Source organism: Phycodurus eques, chromosome 3 (genome assembly GCF_024500275.1).
Source record: "Phycodurus eques isolate BA_2022a chromosome 3, UOR_Pequ_1.1, whole genome shotgun sequence".
In the NCBI taxonomy this organism is placed as follows: domain Eukaryota; kingdom Metazoa; phylum Chordata; class Actinopteri; order Syngnathiformes; family Syngnathidae; genus Phycodurus; species Phycodurus eques.
In genome coordinates, this window is record NC_084527.1 from 7,626,391 (window position 1) to 7,649,955 (window position 23,565).

The window sequence follows — 23,565 nt, forward strand, 5'->3', positions numbered from 1 at the left end:
TTCACAGTCGACAAGGTACTGGAACCCCCTCCCCCTAGGCCTCACGTCGAGGATGCGCAACACCGTGAAGGCCGGATGGTCGTCAATTACCCGGGAGGGTGGAGGGGGTTCAGCCGGAGGGCTTAGGGCGCAGGTGGAGACAGGCTTCAGCAAAGAGACGTGGAATGTGGGATGAATTTTCAGAGACTGTGGAAGCTTCAATTGGACGGAAGCAGGATTGATGATCTTGGTAATGGGGAAGGGACCAATGAAACGCGAAGTGAGTTACCGGGACTCTGTCGGGGAGCGATGATGGTCCGCGAGCTTTTTATTGCGTGCGGCAAAACGGGTCAACGCCGCTTGGACGTCTTTCCACATGATCCTTGACGGCGGGCACTGCCAGTGCCTGCTCCTGTTCTTTGAATAATGGGGGTTGGTAACCATAACAAACCATGAATGGGGACATACTGGTAGCGGAACTGGTGAGGGAGTTGTGGGCGTACTCAATCGATGGGAGGAATGAGCTCCAGGAGGAGGGGTTGCGTGCGGCAACACAGTGGAGGGCAGATTCAAGGGATTGGTTTGCCCGCTCCGTCTGGCCGTTGGTCTGCGGATGATATCCTGACGACAAGCTGGCTGCTGCGCCCACTGCTTTACAGAATTCCTTCCATAGCATGGATGAGAACTGAGGACCTCTGTCAGAGACAATATCGATGGGAATACCGTGGAGTCTAAAGACATGCTGGACAAGGAGGATAGCAGTATCGAAGGTGGATGGTAGTTTGGGGAGGGGTACATAATGGATGGATTTGGAAAAGCGATCGACAATAGTGAGAATGATAGCTACCTTCAGAAGGAGGTAGACCGGTAACAAAGTCCAGAGCGATATGGGACCAAGGGCAGCTAGGGATAGGCAATGGACGCAGCACCCCAGCTGGGGGCAGGTGTGAAGACTTCCCTCGGGCACAGACGGAGCAGGCTTGGACGAACTCCCGGGTGTCTTGAACGAGGCTGGGCCACCAGAAATGCTGCTGGATGAACTGAATGGTGCGGGTGATGCCAGGATGACTGGTGAGTTTGGAGTTGTGAGCCCACTGAAGAACGTCAGAGCGTGTGGAATCGGGTACGAACAGGTGGTTTGGAGGCCCGGTCTTGGGACCCGGGTGAGTCTTTTTGAGCCTCCTGAACCACCTGTTCGATTTGTCAAGTGGCTGCTCCAACGAAGTACGAGGAAGGATGGATGGGTTCCGGTTCGTCAGGGCTGGAGGGGGGTGAGTAAAGTCGAGACAGGGCATCTGGTTTGCTGTTTTTGGAGCCAGGGCGGAAGGAGAGACTGAAATTAAATCTGCTCAAGAAGAGAGCCCAGCGAGCTTGTCGAGAGTTAAGGCGTTAGGCGGAACGGAGGTAAGAGAGATTCTTGTGGTCAAGTCCAAATGATGAATGGTAGTTCAGTCCCCTCCAGCCATGCCTCCACTCTTCCAAGGCCCATACAATGGCTAGTAGCTCTCAGTTGCCGACGTCGTAGTTCCTCTCGGCAGGGGACAGACGACGGGGAAAAAAGGCACAGGGGTGAAGTTTCTGGGTCCCGCTGCGAGAGGACAGACCCTGCCCCCGTGTCCGAGGCGTCAAGTTCCTCCCTCCAGTTCGTGGTCGAGGTGGCGAAGAATGTGCGCACTGGTGAACAGGGTCTTGCGTTGACTAAATGCTTGGGATGCTGTCGGGGTCCACTGAAAGGGGGAGCTGGTGGATGTGAGGCTAGTGAGGGGAATTTGACCTTTCTGTAATTATGGATGAATCGACGGTAAAAATCGGCGAATCCAAGGAAACGTTGCAGTTCTTTGCGGGTGGTGGGAGTGGGCCATTTAACGACGGCTTGGATCTTGGCAGGATCGGGTTGTAGTTAGAGAGGTGGAATTCACTTGTTTCGGGTTTAACATACAGGCGGTTTCCAAGGAGGCGTTGGAGGACTTGGCGTACATGACAGTGATGTTCTTCAAGGGAGCAGGAGAAATGAGAATGTCATCCAAATAGACAAAAAAAAAACAGTTCAGCATATCACGGAGGACGTCATTAATGAAGGACTGGAAGACAGCGGAGGCATTAGTCAATCCAAACGGCATGACCTGGTATTCAAAGTGTCAGAGATGGGTGTTGAAAGCGGTTTTCCATTCATCTCCCTCTTGGATACAGATGAGGTGGTAGGCGTTCCGTAGAATCAACGGGCGTCGCAGACGGGTTCAAACGACGGGTCGATGAGGGGAAGCGGAGATTTATTTTTGACGGTGATGTCATTGCAATACACCACGGTCGTCGATACATGGGCGATGAGTGGTGTCTTTCTTTTCAACAAAAAAGACACCGGCCCCTACTGGAGAAGAGGAATGTCGTATGAGTCCGGAAGCCAGAGAGTCATGGATATAGTCCTCCATTGCCTTTTTCTCAGGTCGGGAAAGGTTGTAGAGACAGCTAGAAGGAAGAGGGGCCCCTGGCAGCAGATTAATTGCGCAGTCATACGGGCGGTGGGGGGGTAGAGAAATGGCCAGGTCTTTGCTGAACACCGAAGAGAGGTCATGGTATTCTTCATGGACTCGGGAGAGGTCAATGGGCGTGGAAGAGGGTGGCGATTTATCAGTGGGCGGTATAGCTGAGAGCAGGCATTATGAGTGGCAGTGAGGGCTCCATCTGGTGATGGCTATGTGTGTCCAGTCGATGGTGGGGTTGTGTTTTTTGAGCCAGGGAAATCCGAGGACTAATGGGGTATCAGGGGAAGGGATAATAAAAAGGTGTCATCGGCACCAGAATCTATAAGGGCAGTAATGGGGGTGTTCCGAGCAGAAACTATAATGCAAGGGGGAACGGTCAATGGAGAGGGAGAGCTTGATGGAATGGAGGTTTGGCTCATGCTCTCGGGTCGCAGTGAGCCTGGTCTTTTGATCGGAGGGGGCATGATGAAATAAAGTGACCGGATTGACCGCAGTAGATACACAGCTGCTGGATGATTCGACGCTGACGCTCCTGTGGGTCTAGACGCGTTTTACCAATTTGCATGGGCTCTGTGGTAGCTACGGGGAGTGACGAAAGTGCGAGAGACGGGTGAGAAGCCGACAGCGTGGTTCTCTGAGTGGGGGGATTCTTACATACTCATGCTCTCTCTCGCAGTCGGTTATCAAGCCGAATGGAAAGGGGGATGAGATCCTCGAGAGAGGAGGGCTCGTCCCGGACCGCTAGCTCAACCTTGAGTTGGTCAGAGAGGCCATTTGGAGAAAAAAACAAACAAAAAAAAAAACAAGCGCTGCGTCGTCCCATCCGCATTCACCTCACTCAATGGAATATTCCGTTGCTGATTTAGCGCCCTGCGTGAGCGTGAGGAGGCGACGGGTGGCTTCTTTGCCTTGAACTGGGTGATCAAATACCTTCCGGAGTTTAGGCAGAATGTGGTTTGGCATTGTCTTGCTGAAATAAGCAGGGGCAGGGCGTCCATGAAAAAGACATTGCTTGGATGGCAGCATATGTTTCTCTTAAACCTGTATGTACCTTTCAGCATTAATGGTGCCTTCACAGATGTGTAAGTTACCCATGCCATTGGCACTAACACAGTACCATACCATCACAGATGCTGGCTTTTGAACTTTGCGTCCGGATGGTTCTTTTCCTCTTTGGCGCGGAGGACACGACGTCCACAATTTCCAAAAACAATTTGAAATGTGGACTCGTCAGACCGCAGAAAACCTTTCCACTTTGCGTCAATCCATCTTAGATGAGCTCGGGCCCAGAGAAGCCGGCGGGGTTTCTGGGTGTTGTTGATAAATGGCTTTTGCTTTGCATAGTAGAGTTTCAAGTTGCACTTACGGATGTAGCGCCGAACTGTATTTATTGACATTGGTTTTCTGAAGTGTTCCTGAGCCCATGTGGTGATATCTTTTACACATTGATGTCAATTTTTGATGCAGTGCCGCCTGAGGGATCAAAGGTCACGGGCATTCAATGTTGGTTTTCGGCCTTGCCGCTTACATGCAGTGATTTCTCCAGATTCGCTGAACCTTTTTGATGATATTATGGAATGCAGGTGATGAAATCCCTAAATTCCTTGCAATTGTACGTTGAGGAACATTGTCCTTAAACTGTTCGACTATTTTCTCATGCACTTCATCATAAAGAGGTGACCCTCACCCCATCTTTGCTTGTGAATGACTGAGCAATTCAGGGAAGCGCCTTTTATACCCAATCATGGCACCCACCTGTTCCCAAATAGCCTGTTCGCCTGTGGGAAGTTTCAAACAGGTGTGAGCATTCCTCAACTTTTTCAGTCTTTTTTGCCACCTGTCCCAGCTTTTTTGGAACGTGTTGCAGCCATAAAATTCTAAGTTAATGATTATTTGCTAGAAACAATAACATTTTATCAGTTTTTTCACACGGACACACAATTATTTTAGTCTCTCTTATGCCATTGTCTGTGAATAGTTTGCGCTGCATCAAGGAGTGGAAAATCATATTTCTATTGTCATCTGTGACAACACACAAAGTACAATTGTGTATTTTGGGGCAAAGCATATTTCAGTGAGACAACACCAGCCAAATTAGTGATGGAGACAGATGGTGTACGGCGGGAAACCTTTGACTCGAGCCGTGTTTTTGTCAGGCAGCCGCACAGTGGCCTTTTTTTCCGCCTGTCAGCCACAGGCTCCAGATTAATGAAGAACAACGGTGACTGCTGCTGCAGAGGGTATTTGTAAGAGTTGCTTCTGATTGTGAATGGATACATTACGGCAGAAAATGTACTGTTTGTTCTCTCAATTGTAACAATGTATAGGAAAGTAAAATGCAACATCATCATTGATAGTTTACAATGAAATCTGCATGAGTCAAAGTTTATTGGCTAATTTTGCAAATTGATTTTTAACCAGCATTCATCACTCATTCTTGAATAAATTAAATATAACTTTTTTTCCTGTCAATTATGTGCTAAAATTTACATTCATTATCCAAAATTGTTTGCACTAAATTTATTTTAAAAAAGTAGGCCCACTGGGGTTTTGACCTCCGATCCAGTCATCAAGGACTGGAAGTGGTTTATGACGATCCTGACATAGGAGGTTTCGTTGTTATAAGTGACATGCAATAAACTGGTTTTCACAGCAACGTAAGACAGCAACATGTAGTTACCTCCTTACTTCCGATTTTTCATTTGATTGTTTTAAATTTGTTTGGCGATAGATGGAGTGTTTCGACTTTTGTACAGATTTGGGTTTCTTTGTTGTAGGAATGGAATTCCAGCGTTAACAGAGGACCACTCTGTACTTGTTAAAAAATATATTTTTAAAACTTTTAACAGTATATGCAAATGAACTCTGAGAATGTCAGTGAAAATCGTCATGAAATGGACTTCATCTATATCTATATCCCCAGACATCCATTTCCATCTCATCGGGGAAAAACTCAATCCCAACATGTGATACATTCCCCCAGTGTTAAACACTGTGTCACACCTAAAAGTAGTACATTCTCATTTTACGTCACATACACGTTTTGGAAAACAGCTTCTGGCATAACTCTTATAGGATCATTAGTGTCAAATAATAGATGATGAGCTCCATGGGCAGATGACATCCTAATAAAGGGAAGAGCTACATCACTCCTCCCTGAATTGCAAATGCACTCTTAGCTCCTCAGAGTTACTGCAGCTTAGTCATACGGCATCTTGTGTCTATTATCAGATTTTAATGAAAGACCATAGGGGCTTTTTCTTTCTGATTTGTTTTATCGTCAAGAAGCCTTTTAGTTATTCTTTGTTGTTGCTATTATCCTTTTCTATGATTGCTTGAAATACCAACATATTGGCATTTATAACTACAGTATATGCTTTCATCCTCAAATGGAACACAAATCACTAGCTTGCAGCAAAATAGTATCATTATGTCGCACATATTTATGTCAAATCCAATCATAGTCGTTCATTTTTTTCTCTGTATGAAGAAATGATATGGATCTAGTTTTCCGTTGTTTATTTTAGGGTTTCCCAAATTTTGCCGCTGGTATATATGGTATATTTGCCTCCTGTCAGAATTTCAGTGCTCTTAAGTTGTTTTATTAATCAATCAATTAGCCACGGAATTTCTTTTAATACGTTTGTTGTATAAAATTGCAGGGGCGTCCCAATTTCTTGCAAACATTGAACTAGTTTGTGCAACGACATAACAATATGTCAACCCGTGACTCGCAGCACACTTAGGTATCGCCATACTGAGCATTTTTCATATGCTAGCATTTATATTTATGGCCCAGTAGTGTTTTTCTATATATAAACTATACCATAGTTTTGTGATAGATTGCGGAACATTCTGACTTGCGTACACATTTGTGTTACGTACCCGCGGTTGGAACGGAACTCCTTTGTAAACCAAAGACTGTATAAATTCAGTCATTCACTCTACATTTCGATCTAAGACTATTTACCTGCTTTGATGCTGCTGTTTTGCCTAAGAATGGAGTAAGTAACTCAATTCAAATGAGCTAAGCAGTTTGCTATCTGATTGTAAACAATACCGTCTGTCAACTGAAGTGGCAGTGTTTATTCGTTTTGGATGATGCAAACTGTTGACCCTCTGTAATGTTTTTTTATGAATAACATACAAATTATGTTAGAAATGTTCCAGGACTGGTGTCACAAAATAAACTGAGTTTTCCCCTTTTTTGTGGGCAAGACAATCGACCAGCACATCTACTAAGTGATCCTGTGGTGTTTTCTTCATTCAGTGCGCAAGAAGAGGTGAGAATTACGGCAGGAAAACAATTGGCTGCTTCACCATGACAACTCGCCTACTCATAATGCCCTGAGCATTGTACAGTTCCTGGCTGAGATGAATATCGCCGTGCTGGAGCTCCGTGTGATTTTTCTTTTTCCTCTTTCCCAAGCTCAAGGGGTCATCAAGGGGACCTGTTTTGTGGATGTGGGTTAGGGTTAGATGGCCGTGGTGACCGTCCTGCAGAGGATCTTGGAAGAATCCTTCCAGGAGTGCATGAAGGTGTGACAGAAGCAAAGCAAAGCAAATTTATTTATACAGGGCATTTCGTACACAAGTTAACTCAATGTGCTTTACATGATTAAAAGCATTTAAAAACAAAGATAAAACTGCTTATAAACATTTAAAACAAAGAGAAAAAAATAATAAATAAAAATACAATTAAAACAGCATACAGTGTAAGAAATATCATTTTAAAGTGGAAATGCTCTAAAAAGCATTGGAAAAAAGAGACCTGGACTTAAAAACATTCACACTTGGGGCTGACGTCACTTCTGTTGGCAACTTATTCCATTTGTGTGCAGCATAATCGCTAAATGCTGCATCACCATGTTTGTTTTGGATTCTGTGCACCACTATTTGACCTGAGTCTGTCGATCTCAGTGCCCTACTTGGTTTATATTCCATTAGCATTTCATTCATGTATTTAGGACTTAAACCGTTTAGTGATTTATAGACCAGTAGCAGAACTTTAAAATCTATTCTAAAGCTGACTGGAAGCCAGTGTAAAGACTTTAGAATTGGAGTAATATGCTCTGACCTGTTTGTTCTAGTCAGAACCCGAGCCGCAGGATTCTGAATGAGCTGCAGCTGTTTAATGCTCTTTTTAGGGAGTCCAGACAGAAGACAATTACAATAGTCAAGTCTACTTGAGATAAAGGCATGGATGAGCTTCTCCTGGTCTGCTTGACACATGCAAGCCTTCTGTAAATGTTCATTAGATAGTAAAAGGCAGTTTTAGTAATTGATTTGATGACTGGTGAAAGTCAGGTCGGAATCTATCACAACACCAAGGTTTCGGACTTGGCCTTTGAAGTCATGAAATTCCAGGGGTATTACCGTAATTTCTCGAGTATAATGCGCACCCATGTATAATACGCATCCCCCAAAGTTGACCTAAAAATTCTGGAAAACCCTTCTACCTATGTATAATGCATTTTTACAATGCATGATTTTGTCTACCCATGTGATCAAAACATGAAGTATTATCTGTATTTTGTTAGGTTTTTTTTCAAAGAATTATTCTGAAGTTAAGCAATTTATTTAAACACGTAATACATTTTTTTATTTACTTGCTCTTATTTTGAAATCCACAGCCCTACTTTTATTTAGTAAATTAGAAAACACAGTTGTGCTCATATATTTGATTACCCACGCAGAATTTGTAAGATGGGTACAATTATTTAAAGAAAACATGAAGGACCAGGTGAAACAGATTTCATTTTATTTTAATGCAATTCAAATTTAACGGTCAAGCATTTCAGAGCAGCATGATCATTAAACAAAACATAACCATAAATAAATTAATGATGGTTGTTGTTCAGTCATATTTTAAAAAACAAAACAAAAAAAACAATATTTCACAGATTCTGCCAGGGTATGTAATCTTATGAGCACAACTGTACATATATCCAATCATACTGCCCCTGTCATATTGGAATGAAAGTGTACGCTACACATTTTTTGTAATCACTCGGTGGCGGTGGCATATTAGAATCAAAGTGTAAACCTCTCTCATAACCACTAGGTGGTGGTGGCATTTTGGAATGAAAGTGTACAGCTTTTTCATAACCACGAGATGGCAGCATACATTTATAAAATGTGTGTTTTTCCCCCCCTTTGCTCCTATACCTGTGTATATTACGCATTGACCTTTTGGGGGGGAGGGGGGTGCGCATTATACACAAGAAATTACAGTAGTTAGTTTGGATTTAAAATATTTGTGACACCTCGTAAGTAGAGTATATGCCAATGATAAGGCAATTCATGATATATTTGACTAACTTTGGGTCTCAATGAGGAGACAATTTTGAAAAAGTTTGTGGGAAAGCCTGGATATATTTGCTATGAGAGATGTTTGTCTTTTCCTTTAGTGACTATTTTGACTTTTATGGCAGGCGTTCTTTATTGTCCCCTTAAAAGGCCCAGGTGACATCACCATTAACCTGTCTAAACAAGTTCAAATCAGGTTCTTTACCATTTTTAGATGACCTTGGTAAAGGAGTTCAAGGATTGCCCTAAATCAAGTGCCCTAAGTGACATAAGGGTCACTGATGGTGTAGTGGTACACTAGCCTGACTTTGGTGCGGGCAGCGTGGGTTCAGTTCCCACTCTGTGAAGGTGTGAATGTGAGTGCGAATGGTTGTCCGTGTCTATACGTGCCCTGCAACTGACTGGCGACCAATTCAGGGTGTAGTCCACCTTTTGCCCGAAGTCAGCTTGGATAGGTTCCAGCGCTCCGTGACGCTACCCAGGATAAGCGGTGTTGAAAATGGATGGAAAAATGTGACATAAAGTAGCTGAGGTCAAACCACATTGGAACATTGTTCAATATGCTGAAGGTGGTTGGGTCAAAGGAGTTATCCTATAATTTCCACTCCCAGCATGTGTTTTAAAGAACTCTTTGACTCCTTACTCACATGGGCCCAGGAAGTAATGAGAATATCCCTGAACAACAGTGGCATGGTTGTAATGCTAAGCCTGTTTATCAGATTTACAATGAAATAAACGGGCCTTGTTTCTCCAGTTATTGTGGGGGAAATTAATTATGTAAACCGTCTGCAGTGCTCATTTGCATCTCTTGATGCCTGGCCATCTTTTGTGTTCCTTCTAAAGATGAGGGACGTGCACTGTGATTGATGTCAGCAGCCTATTGCTGGAATTGCACAAGGGTTTTCAGTCCTAGAGGAAATTCTGCGCATAATCTGCAAGATCTGTCACATTGTACATATGTATGTGTGGATTGTTAACTTTATGATTGTCCTCCTAACCCTTCTTTGGCTTTATTTGAGTATTCATGGGAGTTATTTTGTCTGTAACTCGTGTTTTTGTGCTAGTAGGACTTTGAGCATTGTCTTTGCATTCCCAGTTTGCCCTTCTTCTTTTTTCCTCTCCTTGCCTCCACTCTACATCACCTTTTTTTAAACACCCAGCCGAGAGAAAACAGAGCTTTATAATGCATGTGTGCGCGCGCTCATCCCCTAGCACCCCAGAAAGAACGACCCACTAAAATCGTAAGCTGAAGGCTAACAGAGGGACCCCATCAACCTCTGAGCTGTATTCTCTCTGAAGCCATCAATCGCCAGACTAAGGCTAGGCTGCATAATGACATTGTGACGGTGTACTCTTGCTGTGCTGCAAGACATATTAATGTTAGCCACAAAGAGTTTGACAGCGCAATATTGTTCCAGGCTCAGGGAAGTGATTTGATGGGACAACACTGCCCCCAAATGGAACAGAGGCTCTAAAGCAATTACAGAAACATCTGCGGTGTTGTCAGTAATGTTTTTTTTACCTTTCATGTTTGCTTTGGACTTTATAATAATGGAAATGACAGTTATAGCAGTTATTCATCAATGATTTTTGTTGTCAATCAAACAATTGTATTATTTTCTCGATAAGCTTTTACCTCATTTCTGTTTATATCATACTTTTTTTTTTCCTTATCTCTAGGAGTGAAGTTGACCATATTCCATCTTGTGACGCTTTTCAACATTCGATCTGGTTGACTTTGAAAACAGAATTTCCCATTGAGATCAGTTATATTTGGAATAATTTGATCCAGATTCCAAACTATCACCAGTATAAAACCTTTTAACAGTTTTTTTATTTGAAGTCTTTAAGGGACTGATTTAATAAAGGTTTGCAGGTGCAAGAATGGGTGTGGGTTGCTCACTTAAATAGATATGGAAACTGATCTAAAACCCAGGGGCAACCAGCATTGGAACTTCTGTGTGATCTAAGGGCTGACCTGTTCACCAGTCACAAGAAGGAGTCATGCCATGTATCTGCATTTCACTGTGTCTTGGTCATTTCAGCGCACGGTGACCATTGGTACTGTCCTCTCCCAGAGCAGGTTTTCGGATGTGCTGTCCCATACACATGGGCTGAGTTAAATCAAACAAAACATGTTTTTATGCAGTTGCTAGCTTCCCAAAATCATCAGAGCCATCGATTTATTTTCTGTAACTCAGTAATATGTTTGTCTGCCCTCTTCCAATAACACTTCCAGTTCCATCACTTAAAACTTCATTTTGCGCTTGCTGTGCTATACCAAATGTTCCATGATGAAAACCATTAGCACTCCATACAGCGCATAACCCTCTTTTAAACCGTCTTTGAAACACTCGACTGTTTTTACACCGATCATCACAAGATCGCAATCTGTTCGAGCCGCTGTTCGCTGACAAACTCTTCACGCTTTGCTTTTCTCGCCGCAGGTACATATGAAATAAAAATTATAGCTATTATTGTAAAACGCAATATGTATTGTGTAAACAGTCTAGGTATAGCTTGGCGGTGGCCGGCTGAATCATCTTACCTGAAAATAAAAATGTTTGATGTGAAAGATCATGTGATACAACATGGCATTTTTTATTGCCAGCTCCATCTGCAACATAGCGGTGACGTTCATCTGCGATTCAAACCTCGAATGAATTAATGTATTGAAACTTTGCGCTTCATCTACACCCCTAGAATCTTGGAGCTTCAGCAGAATGGCGACATGGATATTCTCAAGCTCAAGTGGTGGCCAAAGGACAGCCCCTGTGAACTCTACAGCTCGATGCAATCAGGGCACAGCAACGCCCTGGACATCCATAGCTTCGCCGGCGTCTTCTGCGTCCTGGCAGCCGGCGTGGTGCTTTCCTGTCTCATAGCCATGGTGGAAAGCTGGTGGTCACGGAGGAAGGGATCCAGGGTCCCCTCCAAGGAGGTAAGCAGAGGGCTAGGTGACAGGATGGATGGTACAGCCCAGAAAAGATTGCAGGCGTTCGACAGTGCAGTCAACAGTAGAGAATCAATTTAAGAATAAGGACTTGGCGTAAGAAAAGAAAGCAATTGTACGAAAGAAGGATACGTCAAACCTACAGATAGTAGAATAAATAGTCATTAGGTATCAAGCCCTGGAACCATGCAGTACATTACACAAAATGGGCACATTCATCTTCTTCCTCTCATGCAAGACATTTTTGCACTCAACCTACATTGTTCTTCATAAGAGGACTACATTTGTTAAAAGGCATTTCTGTCAAAAAGAATCTGGAAGGTACTGTTTCAGCTCGCCTGTAAAGTAAGTAAGCAATTGATCTTTGTGCATAGTCCTGCGTTTACGACCCACAACATCGTATTCCTTTTTCTGCTTTCAACCACCATTAGGGTGTATACGAGCAGTTTAATTAGGTTAAAGCATTCTGACATGTCATTAATCGTAAAAATCATCAACAATGCGGTCGCAGTCAGCAGAAGAACAAGGCATTGTCTTGTCTAATGCAAACTGAATGTGCATGTGAAGAGAACTGTGTTTCTTTTTTCCGTCAAACGGACATTCAGTGGAACCTCCAAATTCCATTCTTTGACGGTTGATAGCCTATGTTGCCTGTTCTAATTGTGTGAATGCTGAAAGCACTTTCTGTTCAAATGGAACAGGAAGTGCCCCGAAATGAACAAGAAGCACGCCCCAAAGTAAAACAAAAGTAAACTGTTCCAAAATATCAAAAATGTTTTTTTTTAAAATATATTTCCCTCGTTTCCACCCTTCTTGACCGATTCAAACTGTTTCAACTTCAAACGTTTCAGCTCATTCCACGTCATTCCATATCATTGCAGATCATTCCATATCATTCTAAATCATTCAATAACGTTACACATCATACCATATTATTCAATGTCATTCCTCATCATTGTTTTTATTCAACATCATTCTATATCATTCCATATCATTTAATGTAATTCAGTATCATTCCATAACATTTCACGTCATTCCATATCATTGACCATATAGCACATTATTCCATATTGTTCCGTATTATTCAAGATTATTCGATATCATTCCATATGGTTTCATTCATCATTTCAGCATTCGTGTGCAATTTCTCGGTTTAAAAACAGTTTCCCCATACGAAATAATTTCAAGTGAATTTTTCCATGGAATTTGTTCAAGGCACAAATTGTTGCCATTGTAAAACCGGGCAATTTTTCAATTTCCTAATTGTCATACAGGTATTAACAGCTGTATATTAAAGCTAAAATCAAGTAACTATTCTTACTTAGGAGACACCCAAAAGACACATAGCATTGGAGGTGTTTTATGGGTATTTCTTAAATTATGTGTGTCAAACAATGTTTTACAAAAAAAGTAAAACATCATTTTATGATCAATCCTTTACATGCTCAGTGTGCTGAAATTTGCTGACATCTCATGTTATTCGTGATGATGGTTTGAACTTAAACTTTTGTTTGCCTATGAGGGATATTTTACCAGAAATATATGGTTAAAGTTTGAGGCCCTTTGTCTTTGGAGGTTCCACTGTTACTTAGCTTCCTTTGCGTATTATAATTCAAACTATTGGCAAAAATAAACACCAAACCTTAATATAGCACATATTACAATATCCCGGAGATCTGCCGTTTAAGTGACCACCAATCAGGATCGTTCCGTAAACCTTCCAAACAACAATTCTTCTTCTATGATGTCATCCTTCCAGATTTTAATCATGGTTTGGACCTCGTTAACTCAACTTTAGTCGTGTGATCATCTTTTCCACGCACACAGTACATCCATCAATATGGACGTTTAAAAAAACTACAGGCTTATTACTATTAATAACACTGTGTCAGATCAGGCTTTTCGGAAAACATTTACTGCAGTAATTTCCCAATAGAACGCTCTTTGACTTGATCCAGGTGGTGGCTTTTTAGTGTACAACCACATTAAGCTCAGTTGTTTTGTAAAAGCTTTGGTCATACGTAATTGAGTAGTGTTCCGTAATTCAAAATGTGGCTAGAGCAGTCACCACTATCAGCAGTAGTAATCGACTACTTAGTTTAATTCCGCGAAGAACAGAGGCTGCTGATATTGTTAAAAGCTACAACAAACAGCCCCGGGCTCTTTTTCAGCAAAGCGGCAAGTTTCCCTGACCACAGAAGAGTCCAAAACGGTGACTCACAACAATAAACATGGATATTTACACCGCTGGCGCTCTCCTCAAAAACAATGGCACCTTATAAATTAGCAGCAGCGCTCTGTGAAATTTCCAATCAGCCCCTTTGTGCTTGATCACCCCGGCAGGCATATCAATTGAGGCAATCAAAGTGTTTTCTGGGAGCATTTTCATGATAGAAACCCTGCAGTTCTTGTAATGTGGATGGTTTCTTTGCTCCACCAGAGACAAGAGCGTGTAAACAAAAAGGCCTAATGGCAACAGCTTTACTCGCTTTTCCATTAATAGATTAAAATCACACAACCATGGGTCACTTTTACTAACCATTAGCATTTGTCACATACAATCTCTTAACCTTATCTAACTAATCCCATCTTTCTGCACTCCAAGTACAAGGGGGACTAATGTTTTAAATAAATGACTTTAGTCACAACTGCAAAAGGGCAACAAATGTGATAATCCAGAACATCCCACAGATGAACCAAAGCAAATGCAATTATGGGAGAAATAATATTTACAGTTATCTGGGAGGCAATTAAAAATGTGTCACGAACATTTTAGAAACTCACTTGAAGTAGCACATTTTAACAGATAGCATGTTGCCATCAGGTCAAGAAAATAGCTATAGTTTGTGAGGAGAAATTGCAGTTATATATATTGTATTTATAGAGGAGAATTTCTATAACTGCTTGGGGATGACAAATACTTTAGCACCTTTGGCAGTAATTAAATGTATGCCTTGCTTATACAACCTTTTGTTGAACTAGGGATGGACATTTTACTAAAATTGTGCGCCAGGTTTTTGTATTGATGATTAGTGCTTTTTCACATCCCTCAGCATATTTGATTGTCAAGTTCTACCTGCTCTCTATGTAGATTCCTCTTTAGAAAACTCTGACCACCTCTGAATGCATAAGTAGGGACTGAAGGACACAAGCAGACTCCTCCCGCCTCAATGTCAGGTCCTTTGGCGACAAGCACTTACAAAAAAGCTTCAGCGAGAACAAGGCAACACGTTTGACAGCAGGTTGACGGCAATTTAGTTCCCCCTATATTATGACTGCCATAATTTCATTATCCACTGTCTTATTGCGTCGGTAAATCAAGTTAAACAAATTAAACAATTACCCCACATGCTACCCCCTGCTCATTACCTAGACATCTAGTGTGACTGAGACACGTACATTATGTACATTTGGAAGAAGAGAAGAGGCACTAAATTTAAAAAAATCTAGATAAATTCTTACCACAGTGTGATTCCCTATGAAATATATCATAAATTGTAATACAAGGTCAGAGAGCAAAACTTTCTAACGACGTTTTATTTTGAGAAGCTGTGTTCACACTGGTTCCTTTGTTTCGGTCAAGTTTGAACATAATCTACGTACGAACATAATCACTATCTGATCCCTAGAAACAAGCGGACCAAGACCGCTTGAAGGTATATAATTTTTTTTGTCACACTGTTCAATTATGTTGTGACATTATGCAAATGATTTTTATTAGATAACTTTTGTTCCGACGTTTTAAAATGTAGTGTGTACACTAAGCAAACCAAACCAAAATATTGAGCATCCCCTATAAAAGTAAGGTAAATGTCAATATACCACTATGTCTCATAATGTTGGTAAAATAGAAAATGAATAAAAAGTCATGGATGCAGGAGTCGCACCTTCACAAGAGCTACCGTAGATCCTTACAAAGTTCAAAATCAAGGGTGTAATTATTTTTAAAAAATGTAAGGTAATCCTAAAATCTTCCATTTGAGTCTTAAAAATGCCACAGACATAAGAAACGATGTTGCTATATTTTCTTTGTAGCTCTTTTTAAAGTCGGTATTGAATATTGAATTAGTTAAGAAATGTTATTGCAAAATAATTACACATATTGTGTCATAGTATTGAGCCCATTTTGCTACTCTGATTGGCAATATTTTGTGAATGAGAGTTCTGCTCAACCCCCTCTACAATGTTTATAGGAGATAAGTTAAATACTTTTTGTGTGGTCTAGCTCACTAACAAGCAATTACAACAAAAGTTCTTTTTTGGGAGCAAAAATGGATTTCCTAGATTATAAATAATGCAAAAATCAATGCGTGTTGCCATGTTTCTGATCAGTTTTGTCCATGGCACACCCCAGTAAACACCTGCAAAGCACTCGCTTGAAGCACCCTGCTGAGTTACCATCTTTAATCTGTCATTCAGACCAGTAGTCATGTCGGCCACTGAGCATCCACAAAGACACCCGACCCTCGACCCTCATCTGAGCTCAAATTATGTTAGCCACTGTTCGCCCCCAGAATGCAGAAATCCCACACACACCCCCTACTCGTCAGTTTCAATGAAGAATCAGCCCCCGACTGAGCACAGGAGCGAGACGCAACGGGAACAGGATGGACAGCGGAGATTGGCAGCGGTGACGGTCTTTGATTGGGATCTTGGTCAAGGTTTTGCATTTCACTGTGGTAACAGACAAAGTAAAATCATTATTACTGAGCTATTTGAGGAATTGATTTTTAATTTTTTTTTTACACTGCGAATTGTATTTGTAAGGGCCATGCGATGGTCTACCAGAGAAAGCTGACATTGAAGTATTTCAATAATCCCTTTAGAGTTCCCGTAGCATTGATGCCGCTAATGTAGTCAACCTGGCTTGATTTTTATAGCTGACCCCTGACATTTATCCTCTACCACACTGATCCACCGACCCATTGATTGCTTTTTGGGAAAATCTTAAAATTGATTACTTTCCACTGCAACGTAAAAAAATGAACAGATCAGTTGAGCATTTTTGATTACCATTAATATTTCAGACATCGTCGAGTCATCATGCATGCCACCTAGCCTTCAAAAGAGATTAGTACTAATTCAACTTCAAGGCAGCTTGATAGATGAATCACACGTTGCATTTTATCTCCTCAGGAACACTCGCATAAAATCTGGCTGTTCTCGTTTTTTTAATATCACCCAACCTCCTAAAGTTACCGTATTTTGACAACCACGGGGCGCACCGTATTAAATGGCGGAGTCTCAGTTACGGGGTCTATTTCTGTATTTAACATGTACATAAGGCGCAACGCATTATTGGGTGCAGTCATGGTAAAACATACGCTATCGTAAAACATACGGTAGCATGCATGCACGCTAAAACAATGTTTTTAAAAAGGCACTGGGAGCAAAACTGAGTTTGGTTGTACTTTATTTAAATATTTAACAATGTTATTTTTTTATCAATCCTCATCCACAAATCCATTAAAGTCCTCATCTTCTGTATCCGAAATGAACAGCCGGGCAAGTTCTCCAACAAACACCCCGGGTTCCCTCTCGTCATTGTCAGAGTCAGTCTCGTTGCCGGGGGGCTGTTCAGTAATGATGCCGGCTTTCGCGAAAGCTCGGACAACAGTAAAAGCAGATACCTTAGCCCAAGTATCCACAATCCATTCACAAATGGTGGCGTAACTCGCCCGGCGTTGCCTCCCAGTCTGAGTAAAGCTGTGTTCGCCAGCTGTGTTCCACACTCACCCTTTACCTTGTTTCCGCGGAAACTCAAGCTTCGTCTTCTTGACTTGGCGATGCTCGTTTTCCTCCTTCCTCCGCTTGCGAACCATGGATTCGTTTATCTTGAATTCTCTCGCGGCTGCTCATGTTCCTCCGCGTAACTGACAGCTTGCAGTTTAAACTCTGCTTCGTAAGCGTGTCTCTTCATAGGTGCCATTTTCGGGGGTCCTTAGCCGAACCGATACTGTTTTGCACAATGCACACCCCGGCGCTATATACCAACTGGGGGCGTGGCTTTAGCGTCCTCCTTCACGCGCACCCTTCCCCCTTTAAGTCCGCATGCTGTCCTCAGCCACGTCCGCTTTTCCTCTATATAAGCAGCATGTCGGCAGGAAATGCTCCCAGTCAGTCAAGCGGAGCACTCATTTATAGATGTTGGAACTCGGTGCACACATAAGGGGCGCCACATGATAAGGCATCCCGTCCATTTTGGAGAAAATTGAAGACTTTTAAGTGCACCTGATGGTTGTGAAAGTCTGGTAAATTGCGACGCGCTCGGTTTAAGTGAAGAACTCGTTGGCCTCCTGCAAACCTGTGGGACACCTGTGCCCGCCGTGCCTGCGCATCCCCATGCGTTTTTTGCCCACTTCACGTAAAACAGAGATGTCTGGTGGCTCCATTCTTTACGCGTGGTCTGGGAAAGGCTGGATTCATAAAGTATATTGGCGCAGAGAGTGCATTCTTGGCATGAGAATGCCACTGCGATGAACTTCCTACAAAGAGTAACATTGAGCTTAAATGTTATGAGTGGCATTTTAAATTGTTTAGGTTAAATGTACTTTAAATTGGAAATTACCCTGAGGTCAGTGTTTTTTAGAGTGTGGGACAAGAGAAATTCCAAGTAGTCCGAAGTAGCTCTGTAGTGGAATTCACACTTGGTAAGCTGGAAACACAAACTGGCCAATCACAGCACAGCACGGGCTCCGACAGAAATCAGACACTTAACGATCGTATAAAGTTTTTGCTATTTTTTAAAATCTAAAATAATAATACTGTATACTGTTGTTAGCTCGTTAACTAACGTGGTAATGTTATGCTACTAACGAAGTTTAGTTACTATTCATGGTGCTAGCAAGCTAAGCTAGTCTTTTAAGCTAATTAAGCTACCCAAATCCTCCTGGTGGATACTTGGTTGGTTTGCATTTGGCTACCTACCTATCTTTTGAATAGTGATTCCTTTTTTTTCAGTTCCTAGCTAATTCTTGTGAAGAACATTCAACAAACTAGCATACCACGAGGATCTTTTTGCACTCTTCTTTTGAAACACGATGTTTTAAAATTTGAGGTGCAACATATAGATAGTTTTACTACCAACCCATTCAAGTCTCAAGGGTCCACTGTACTACGTTTTGGGAAACAGCTGCGTAGTCTAAAGCGAGATAATGTCTAATTGCAAAGTAATTTTAAAGTAATACTGAGTTGAATGTTTTTAAAATGTGCTTTAGAATTGCCAGTCACTTCAGATACTTGCCCATACAATTACACACACAAAGTACACACACACACACCATGGCTGCCCCACCTCTTCAGTCATTCCGGGTTGTGTTGGTCAAATGAATGCTCAAAAAAAGTATGGCATAAACATTCATGAATCCCGTGCGGATTTGTATTAATATGATTCCCATCCAGGTTTGTTACACTCAGTAACACACACTGACATTAGTTTAAGATTATACTCAACCTAAACCTGTAGGCTACGCCCAAACAAAGCCCATCCCAATACATGGCGCGCACATGCTCTGCACCTATCAAACATCTACTAATCTGTGGTTGTGTCTCTGTGTTTCTTCGACATTCTCTCTAAAACATGCTTGTACATAACCTTGACATGCATACTGTCTGCTGCAATTTCGTGTTTCTAACTGTGTCTGTGCTACTGTGTGGAATGGCCAACATTGTCATCTACGGACCTGTATCTTGGTGTTAATGTTTGCTAGCCGTAGAACTTATACGCTCATGCACACAACACAATATGCCCCCATATAGACTGTGAATTTAATTTACTGACAAAACTGACCGCAGATTATCTCCTTGTTATTCTCTCACTGGCCCTTTTTCGTAGATGCTGGAGTCAATGCTATCAAATACATGAGCTCTATCATAGGTTCTCCTGGCTCCATTTCACTGCCATACAGATATTAATTCTACTTTTTTTATCATATCGTTGGTGTTTTATTCAATGCACATCCAACAACATAACATGTACTGTTATGTTGTTGTTGTACAGGAATGGGGTAAATTAGCATTCAATGAACCCAGTGTTAATAGTTCTATGGAATCTGATTGTTCTGAACTCCTGTTTCGATGGCAGTGTCACATTAATCAGGATAAGGCTTCCCAAAAGAGTCGTGCCATAGCGTCAATGTAACTCAGCTTCCCATAGCTGATGTCATATTGGACTTCTTTAGACAGAAAATTTGTTGAGACTGATTCAGCAATCCACATGGGTTTTGGTATTGGTTGGCTGAAATGCTTCAAGATGAGATGAATCAACAAACAATTGGACACATTTTTAACAATCAATTATTTTTCCCGTCCCTATTATAGGGACAAAATCATTTATGGCTGAACTGTTGTATTTGGTCACTTTAGTCACAGATACTTTACACAGATTTATGTATTTATTTATTACAGTTTTACTAAGCTCTAAACCTAAACAGTGTTTTCTCTAGATGTATTAGTATTATATTTATAGACCCCAAGTTATCCCCTAATTACTTTGGAACAAAATGGCGTGATTTTATGTATAGGAACCATTTCATTCATAACCAGGCAGCAATTGTTTCATATTTTTGGCCTTTTAAATGTTTGACAGATTCTTATGAAGGAGTTCTGCCACTGGAGTTAATAAATATATAACTCTATTTTGAAAGCTAAACATTTTATCCGTCAAATGTCATTGTCAGAGCTCCTCCATAGTTTTAACGTCAATGGTTATGACCATATCTGATATTTCATACAATCCATGTAGATTTAGCATGAGCAGAAAAGGTAATCCTCGTTGATACACTTCTTTGGTACATTTGGCCTATTTAAGTCAATGGATTTCGATCTGGGAATTGCCTGTCTGCTCATCCTAACTCTTTGGAATGATCTGTGTCAATGTGGCTCAAAGCTCTCATATTGCCTTTTTTTTGTTGTTTTGTTTTTGTAGATAAGTACTCTGTGTTGAGGGATGTAGCGGGCGAGGGGAGAGAGACAGAGAGCAATTCAAAATGCCGTTTAAACATCTCCCCTTTCCAGGTATATAACGACTGTGTGAATGTCTCTCTGAGGACACGACACAGGTCGAGCTGCTTCTCTGCGTGCGCTGACTGACCGCCGTGTCTCTCTTCTCGCTCACCCCCACCTGTCTGTTTTTCTCCCATTGACTTCTCTTTGCCACCTTATCATCATGCCATCTGCCTGATCTCATCTGTCACTCATCCCCCTCTTTGTCTTCGCCCGTCACTCCGCTGCGTGTTTGTCTGACTTTTTATTTCGTGTTTAACTGCCGACTTGCATGCAAACAAACACATTTATGCAAAACCCTTCTCCTCTACGACTTTCCCTGCTCTACGCATGCCACTACACACCAGAAGCAGGCAGACGGCCCATCTGCCAGGCAAACTGCCGATCCCTGCCCTCACAGCCCCAACGAGCGCCCTGCGGCCCTGGCCGCTCAGATCCAGAACCAGACCTCTAACACCTCCAACGCCGCTGCCCCCGCTCCCACCCGTTACCAGCCCCCAGCATGCTGCGACATTCCCTGCGCCCTGATCGTGCAACACTCCTACGAACCGAACAACCCCTCCGAGCTCGCCCCCAAAATGCGAATGACCACCTTCACCACCTCACCCCCCACCCCGAGGTTATACATACAGTAGAACATTTAAGTAAGACCGCACTTGATAATGCTTAAAGACTGAATGACTAAATGGCAGTATGGAATCAGTTGAAAGCAAACGAGCACTTAATGTTGTCAAAACATGCATTTTCCTCACTGTGTGTGTAACGAGGCCTTTTTGCCTGTAGAGGAGGCTGTCTGTATACGGGGAGTAAAAATCGGGTTACATCTTTACCTATCAAGTTCAATGCGATACTTTTGCACATAATACTTCATTCACCAAAGTTATGCCTTTGATTTCTGATCAACATTAGAGGTGCATTAGAAATGTTGATCATGATCTGTAGGTGCAGTATGATTATGGCAGGACCTCCAGAACTTTCCACCAAACCCTTCTACTCGTCCTGGCTGCGACCCCTTTGTCTTCTCCAAGTCCCCTCTCAAAGATAGCAGATTTTGATTGACTCTTCTCTTTTACATCCATTCATTTTATTGTCATACCAACTTTTTACACTCCTGTGGCGTACCCTTGTTTTAATTGTTCAGTGTGTGTATGATAGTGGCAGGAAAAGCATTAGCTCCCTCCCGTCCTCTCCACCCCCCCACTGCTCCCTCCTTAGATGGCAACGGGAGGGTGCCACTGTTGGTTACCTTGGTCCATGAGCGTCAAATGGTATGGCCTGACCCCCTTCCAGAGCCCCCTTGGTCCAAAGGACACGGTCAGTAAATCTGTCTTTACCCCCGGTAATATGACCTCTTTCCTTAAAACTCCCTGTACTTTTTTTTTTCTTTACTTGGCACTTCCCCGGTGCCCATAACGACCGCCTAAAACAATGTGACTCCCCACACTCTCCACCACCTACCTCTGCGAGCCTTAACTCACAGAAATGAAAGTATTCCTCCGCAGCCCTGGTCCCCCCCGAGCCCCGTCCTCACGATATCCTCCCCTTACGCATTGCACCATCCCGCAGCACTCTTCACCCCGTCCGCCTGTCCTGCAACAGCATGAAACACCTCTCACTTGTCACCATCCCTAGGACTTGTGATTAAGTTATTGTTATGTGAACGTAGATAGATGCATAGTCTTAGTCGTTTTTTAAGTTTTATTTAATCTACTAAAGCTAATTGTTGTAACGTACAGCCTTTGACTGAAATCTTATTGAGCTACAGTGGAACCTCTAAAGTTGAACACAATTCCATAACGCTGTTTGACTTCCCAAGTTGTTCTCATTTTAAAACAAAATTCTACATAGGAAATAATAATTATTTTGTTCCAGGTTCTTACTATCGGCATCATAAAACATCAATTAACTCTACAGATGATGTTTATTTAGCTAAAATAAAACTAAAATAAAATAAAACTACTTATTCTTTGAAGACTTGACGGACACAATCGATGATATCTGCAGCCAGGCTCCAAAAATGCATTTCTCTGTTTCAGTGTTTCTTTATTTTAGGATATATTTGCATGTTTTGAAAGTGACCATGTTACTGATGTCATTTTTAGTCAAATATTTACACACTGCTCCATGTCGTACTGCCACAAGTGTTCCGACAGGAGTGTCACACAGTTGTTGCCGGCGGATTATTGGAACTAACATTTTGGCAACCAAGATGGAGCTTCACTTCGCGCCGCTGCCCTCGTTTCTCACCGCCACTCCCGCGGTTCTGCTTGGATTAATATTTTAAGACTCGCCTTGGTTAAGATAGCCGAAGCTTGCGAGGCAAACCGTTCTTCTCATCCACCACCATCTTATGTTCGTACTCTCCGACCCGCACATACATATGAAGACTGTTTCACCTTGTTGGCCGGACATTTCGTTGCTCTACGGAGCGTTATAGTCCTCTGACAGCAGCAGACAGGCGAGTCAAAAGTTCTCTGTAACTTGGCCAGTTGGAAGACGATATGCCAAAAATAGGTGATTAGCGATCCGTCATACCTGTTGCGCAGTTTGACTATGGAGGTTTCACTGTATATCATACTGTATGAAGCAATCATTCAATAAGTCATAGAAGATGTTATTCGTAAAAAAATGAAAGGAATTCACATGAAAATGAGATGTCGGTCTCAATGCGAATTCTGTGGTAGAACCATCTGACATACAGCAACGTTAAGTACTTTCCTCCATTCAATAATTGTATCAGTGTAAAGATGTATGTGTATGTAGTTGGTGTTCGCGCTGGAATCACAAAGCACACAGCACAACGGCGGTGTGTTTTCGTCCCGTATACCAGGTTCTGCA

At 42.1% G+C, this 23,565-nt stretch overlaps 1 protein-coding gene across 5 annotated transcripts in view; it reads left to right on the plus strand.

Annotated features, from left to right (window-relative positions):
* The window catches only part of grid2 (glutamate receptor, ionotropic, delta 2), a 468,731-nt gene that overhangs the window by 443,907 nt on the left and 1,259 nt on the right, over positions 1 to 23,565 (plus strand). For 2 of the 5 annotated variants that reach the window (XR_009768266.1, XR_009768268.1), the window contains exons 15-16: positions 11,475 to 11,712; positions 21,075 to 22,041. Coding sequence is in view for 2 of the 5 variants with exons in the window: in XM_061671867.1 (XP_061527851.1) it covers positions 11,475 to 11,712; positions 21,075 to 21,362 (526 nt within the window). In the remaining 3 variants the exon portion in view is untranslated. Of the gene's footprint in view, positions 1 to 11,474; positions 11,713 to 21,074; positions 22,071 to 23,565 lie in introns of those variants that run through there. The other 3 variants (XR_009768267.1, XM_061671867.1, XM_061671868.1) reach the window with 3 other exon arrangements.